The sequence below is a fragment of the Habropoda laboriosa genome, unplaced genomic scaffold (assembly GCF_001263275.1).
Source record: "Habropoda laboriosa isolate 0110345459 unplaced genomic scaffold, ASM126327v1 scaffold67, whole genome shotgun sequence".
In the NCBI taxonomy this organism is placed as follows: Eukaryota; Metazoa; Arthropoda; class Insecta; order Hymenoptera; family Apidae; genus Habropoda; species Habropoda laboriosa.
In genome coordinates this window covers 3,455,485-3,461,973 of record NW_017100242.1, presented here as the reverse complement: position 1 = coordinate 3,461,973, position 6,489 = coordinate 3,455,485, and the positions used below count along the sequence as shown (strand labels likewise).

The following is a 6,489-nucleotide window of genomic DNA, read 5'->3' as shown; positions in this document are numbered from 1 at the left end:
TCGAAGATTAAAATTTAACCCTTTGACAGTTTAGTAAAATTAGGAATTGCGACAAAAAGAATGTACATTTTTTTATGTTCTGAAATACTTCTATTTTTAAAAAAAAATTATGTCTTTTGAGATTACAATGGAAATCATTAGCAATTGCAGACTCGTGATCAGGTTCTTTATTGTACGATAAAACTGAACAGATATCCCTATTCGACAACTCGTTTGAATCGCTCTTAAAACTATCACCAATGATCGACGATTCATCACTATCCATTTTGAACAATAAAAATTCAACTTTGTACAAAGAGTAAAATATATCGTTCAAAACTGGTGAATCGATAGGTTTTGTACGATTGTTTTCCTCCATTCGAAACCGCTTCTTTTTCTTTCGATATTAGACAAAATAAAACAGAAACCCGAACAGGGAGAACTGAAGACAATCATGCATGCAACGATAAATTTCGATATCTACGGTAGACTGAACAGTTTCAACGCGTCGCCGAGTCGTTCTTCGGTTAAACTGCTCGGTATAGTCGGTGGAAGCGATGTATCGAGGTTGTAAAATCAGTCAGGCGTTTAAAGTACGCGAATGCCAAGACACGATTAAGGCTTAAAGTACCGTATATCTTAAACGAAAGATTGTAAAGAGAAATTTGAATTTCGGTGTCGCCGTTTAATGCTTTAATTTACGACCTCGCTGTATCGCTTCCGTCAACTATACTTGACGCTCTGCCAGAGTATCTACTCGGGATAAACTGTCGAAGGGTTAATAATTCACGGAGATCCGAATAATTTTCGACATACTCTATGATATTCTAATGTGCTGAGAAAATTAAAGAGTTTTTGCTTTATCAGAATGAGCGACCTAATTCAATATGTGGTGGTACGAGGAGATCTTTTGAAGACAATGGAGTGGCCCGTAGGTGCAGTTATAGCACAAGCATGTCATGCATGCGTAGCTGTTATTGATCTTTTTCATAACGATAGTTACACACAGGCCTACCTTGCCAATTTGGATGGTATGCACAAAGTTGTTCTGGAAGTAAGTATATCCAGAAACAATACAATACTTCTATAGATATTAGACATTAAATCGAAATGCATTGTTGTGCACAACTCTTGTGTATACAGTTCGTTTTTTTTTTTTTTTTTTTTTTTTTTTTCTTTCAACAGCGAAGGAGTATGGTGACAAAATTACAGTATATTCACACATGAATATATGTATATAAATATTAGGTTCCAGATGAGAGCAGTTTAAACAGTTTAAGTTCAACGTTGATCAAAGAGGACGTCCATCATAAGCTCTGGATCGAACAGCCTGAAAACATTCCAACGTGTTTAGCTACACAACCTTATCCCAAGGATAAGGTACAATCTTATTTCAAGAAATATAAATTAATGAAACTTTAAAAAGACCAAGCTTTGATACGCATGATTATGTTATTTCCTTCTACATTGTACATCAATTATAATAAAATTAAACGATATGATTACACATTCAAAGGAATTTAGTTAATATCGTATTTCAATATTAACACCTGAAAAATTTGTCGTTTGTAACGTTGTAGAATAAAAATATCAAATTTAACAACCTAGTAATACATTATAAAAAAAAAAAAGATATCGATAATTATTATTTAAATTTCTACCATTTGTTTAAATCGACGAAATCATTTCATCCGAAGGATATTTTCCTTTTTCTTCTATATATATGTATAAGCAGGGATGAACTCCAACTCGTGATATACTTATACTTTATTTTACAATACCTGGTAGTATTGACAATGTGTACACGCTACTCCTTTGCTTTACAGTTGATATTATTGCTAATCTAGATGAAAATTATATCGAGATATGCATTATTAACTGATATTTGTATAAAAATTATCTCTCGTGACTGTGCAAAAATCTGCACTTTTTTCTTTTTTCTTTCATTTATTGGCCGTACCGAAGGCAACAAAATTATGCAGGTACGTATATATATATATGTGGGTGTGTGTATGTATTATACATATACATATACATATATATATATATATATATATAGATGCATTGTGCACATTAAACGATACACTTTGGGAAACTAAATTTTCATTGTACCTCGTTATAACAATCATATGTTCCATTAGTTTTGTCAATGGTAAACAAAATTCGAAATTTTTTCTTTTCTATAGTAAAACGTACAGTTGGAAATTGTCGCAACAGAGCAAACGTACAGAGAGAGAATTGTCGTCCAAAGTAATTGTAATTAAAATTAAAATGCTTAAAATTATAGTAATCGTATAATAAAATTAGCAATTAATCTAAGCCTGTAAATACATAATCGTATAATTATAAAAATAAATAAACACGGAAAAATAGCGTCGATTAAAATTTACGTTAATACATATTCAATGCAACAATGTTTTATAACAATTGTCTTTGAACGGTTAATATTTCAGAGAGAGAGTTGTTCTATCGGTGAGGAAACTTTCACATATTTTTTTTTCTTTTTTCATTTTTTTTGTTTTTGTTTTTGGTGTGTTTCGTGTCTTTGTACACGGAAAGAAAAAAAAATTATTCGCCATGCTTCGAAAAAGCAAGATAACGGCGGTGATGATATTTCCAGTAGACCAATATTATTTATTTACCTTCTTAGACCTTTTGCTATCGTTAATATTATTACGTTGCCGCGCGCGAACAATATTTGGATAAATTCAATCATTGGTTTTTACTTCCCTTAGATAAATAAAGTATAACTTATAATTTATTGACGTTTATGTTTTCATTATAAATAAATTGCTTGTAAAATTATAGCGATGTCGTTCTAACCTGTATTGGCAGTTTAATAAGCTCTAAATATTTATGTACACGCACTATTTGCGGACGCTAATATGTAAAAAAAGAAAAAAAAATATATATATATGTAAAAAAAATATATATATTTCTTTTTCTTTAATAACTCGATTTTTCTTTCACATTTAAACTGGGCGAATTGTTGTGCATTTACGACGAGGTATGCACAAAATTAGTTCCTTGAAAATATGATCTATTTTCTTTAACGTATTTTGTATCACTGCCCTTTTCCTTTTCCCTTTTCCTCTTCTAGCCAATCATGAAGAATGTTTCTTCTTCTCTGAAAACACCAAGCCAAACTGTTAACCCGATGGAAATATTTGTCGGAACAATTTGTAAATTATACAAAGCAAGTACAGATGGATTTTTTTTTTTATACGTTCAAAAGATGAAAAGATTGCTTCGAAGTATTTACTAGAGTACGATGCTTTGATGTTTTATGTATAGGTTGCTATTTATTCGAGAAATTCACTTTTCTTATGCATCTCGTGAATAATTATTACAGTTAGTGTCAAATGTATTGGCCAGTCACGTGATTTTCCTCTTCGTTGCTTTTCGGTTCCATTCTTACTGTTCGACAATTAACAATCGTCCTATACAATCTTTCCTCTTCGCTCTTAAATTACGCCTGCCCTTCTGCAGCACACACGCACACACACACACACACACACAGACACATACATAAAACTACATATGAACAGATGTAACGAGAGTAAGCGAGAGATACGGCTTTTGAAAGAGATGCCGCAGACGTTACAATCAGTCACTCAATGGCGAAAATTTCAAATTTTATATTTTCCATCTATCTTCACGAAAGTAGTACCAATGAATTGGCGAGATTCTCCCGATGAAAATGAGCCCAAACACGACATAAATCAGACACTATCGCTATTTTGGCTGATTATATAGTCGAAACGTCGTAACTGCTCTTTCATCTCTCACTTTCCGACCCTAACTCCGCCCAGAAGTTTCAGTTTTGCGTGGGCGATCTATACGAGGCGAAGAGAGCATGTCGCGTTACAAAAATAGATACGCCCATTCGCCTATGACGTCGACCTGTTGAACCAATACGTGTAGAGGTCTCGCTTGGTGGGGTTGGTCGGTGTGACAAAGGGGCGGAGCGAGAACCCACGTGACCGGCCGATATATTTGACATCAACTATAGGCTAGTTACGACTATAAGTTACATTATCGTGCAGACAAGCAATGCAAACCTGTATGTAAGCAAGTGACTTTGTAAATAGGCAGCCAGTAGTATTGCTATTCGACATATTTTACATATTTCGTACACAACGTTTCAACGTTTATTCGTTTCTCTTTTCCGACGAATTCACGTCTCTTCCAGCTAATTGCAGATAGTTATCTCGAGCAGAGTCATCTTGATGTGTTACAGCGATCTTGAAGCTTTCATCAGAGATATATCGAAAATATTAATGCAACAGGTGTATAACTTGGAAAGTTGTATTAGAAGTGAATTTTCTATTAGTACCAACATTCGTTTCCTTTGCTACTCTACTCGTTTGTTACTTGCGTATACTATTTAAATACTCTTTCATCATTGTTATTTCCGTTTTGGAAAAGGAAATTTCAAGCAGATGTAAATGATGTATATCGAACTAAAATAAATGATTTTAATTTCTTTTTATCAAATCGTTACCACACAAACTACACACGGAAACGTCGTTTAATAAATAACGCGCAATAAAATCTGGCTGGTAAAGTAATGAAATTGAAGAGGAATAAAGTTGCAGGAGTAAAAAGCATCTTTTTGTTCGAAACATTTTTGTTACTTAGTGTTGCTAGTTATTGTACATGCACACAACGTTAGTATAACTACGGGACTTGCAATTACCAGGACCACGTTAGTTTAGGAGAGCAAAGTGAGACGAGTGATGAGGACGATGGCGGTGGTGGTTTTGGTGGTTGTAGTGATGATGGTATTGGTAGTAGTGGTGGTAGTTGTTGGTAGTGATTAGGGCAGCGCACTATGAGCATTATTGCTCGGCTAGGTTTCCGTTCGGATCCGTATATTCTTCGTATTCCTCTTCTTGCTCCTCGTAATCCGTTTCTGCTGGTTCAGGACCTTCGACAGCTGGTATTGAAGTGCTAGTGATGTCCTGCTAAGCATATACGAGAATCCAAACGTTCGTTCCAGCTACTTAGTTCTTTACAACTCTGCTTCCACATAAATTCTTTACGTTTCTCGTTCCTATCCAGAACTTGCTTTTCAATAAAAGTAAAACTTTCCGATAAACAACGATATTTTCACGATTACCGTGGTAACAAGGGAAAACCCGAAAATTCAAAAAAATTTGAAACATTACAGAAACGTCGTTCGAGCGTAAATTCTCGGCAAAGAAACGGTTGTAGGGGTGAAAAGACTCCCTCGAGGAAATCGTGAATGCTCAAAACTGTACAAAATATGGGGAAAAAAGTTAAATTCAAAGTTGCGCGATTTCCGACGTCCTACATTAAAGAATTTTCGAAAAATACTTTTCGTCAAAATTCACCCCCACCGCTCTTATTTTCGAAAATTCTTTACCACAACGTAGGACATTAGAAACCGCACAACGTTGAATCTAACTATTTTCTTGTCCCTATCTTGTACACTTTTAAAAAGCTAACAATTTCTTCGAGCAAATGTTTCAACCCCCTAGAATCGCGTTTCGTTGCCAAAATAAAAACCGATCTCGTTGTCAGGGTCGCTTCAACAATATCTCAGCAAAGTTTCAAATTTTAGAAAATTTTCAAAAACTTCCCACTGTGGCTCCGCGTTAAAACAAAAATAATCCGCAATCGCTCCTACTTCGGTACCTTTACATTTCAGTGCACATTTCTTCGACGTATTATCGACTAATAACGCACCTTCAAGGTGGAGTACTCGAATTAATTTAGGAACGTGTAACTAAGCCAAAAAAAAAAAGACGGGGAACAGAAAATGTGAGACAGAAGATAAAAATCAACACCGGAATGTGTAGAAGGTGAAAGAAATTGGTATACCTGGGGTGGCCTCCAGCCGCATCCTGGTAACGGAAGTCCATCGTCCCCTAATGGACAAGGAGCGTCGAGTCCAGGTACACCCTGATCCCCTTTATCACCCTTGTCGCCTTTTCTACCGCGTTTCCCCGGCGGTCCCTGTATTCATACGTAAGAATGCTTCAGGATTGCAAATGTCGTGTACAGGCAGAGTGTTTCGCGGACGTGCAAATAAGGCCAGGCACAAAAAGTATCTCTTTATGCAAAAATAATACTCAATTAACTGTGCAGAATACGCAATTGAGCATTAACGTCCAACAAAAAGGCATCGAGAAATTTATCTCTTTCTTTCTTTTTCTTTAACTTGACCGTACTTCGTATCGTATAAATTTCACCAAGTATCAGAAGAAAAAAAAAAAAACTGTCGAGGGTATGCTACAATTTTATTCAGGCTTCGTTACCTTGATAATTCTTACTACATTTGCCTAAAATTGCTTAAGATCACTGTACGATGGTGGCAGCATACGTAGAATCGTCGTACAGAAAATACGTTTTCAATGAAACAGAAATACGAATTCGAATGTTTTTCTACAGGATATACTCTTGTACTTGCGCGATTTCCAGGATTTGATTTATTTCTTTTTTTCTTTTTCTTTGTCAAAGAGACATATAAGAGACACGGACACG

The 6,489-nt window shown here is 35.2% G+C and overlaps 2 protein-coding genes across 4 annotated transcripts in view; one reads left to right on the top strand and one right to left on the bottom strand.

The window, feature by feature from the left end:
• The window catches only part of LOC108571964 (putative peptidyl-tRNA hydrolase PTRHD1), a 4,934-nt gene extending 3,533 nt beyond the window's left edge, over window positions 1-1,401 (top strand). The window contains exons 2-3 of the mRNA XM_017934127.1: window positions 847-1,033; window positions 1,228-1,401. Of these exons, the coding sequence (XP_017789616.1) occupies window positions 848-1,033; window positions 1,228-1,401 (360 nt within the window). The 5' untranslated portion in view covers window position 847. The remainder of the gene's footprint in view (window positions 1-846; window positions 1,034-1,227) is intronic.
• Window positions 1,402-4,578: 3,177 nt separating this feature from the next.
• Window positions 4,579-6,489, bottom strand: part of LOC108571965 (collagen alpha chain CG42342-like) — a 145,851-nt gene continuing 143,940 nt past the window's right edge. For 2 of the 3 annotated variants that reach the window (XM_017934129.1, XM_017934130.1), the window contains 2 exons: window positions 5,827-5,961; window positions 4,579-4,946 (listed from right to left, as the gene is read on the bottom strand). In XM_017934129.1, coding sequence (XP_017789618.1) covers window positions 4,821-4,946; window positions 5,827-5,961 — 261 coding nt within the window. In that variant the 3' untranslated portion in view covers window positions 4,579-4,820. The remainder of the gene's footprint in view (window positions 4,947-5,826; window positions 5,962-6,489) is intronic. The other variant, XM_017934131.1, reaches the window with a different exon arrangement.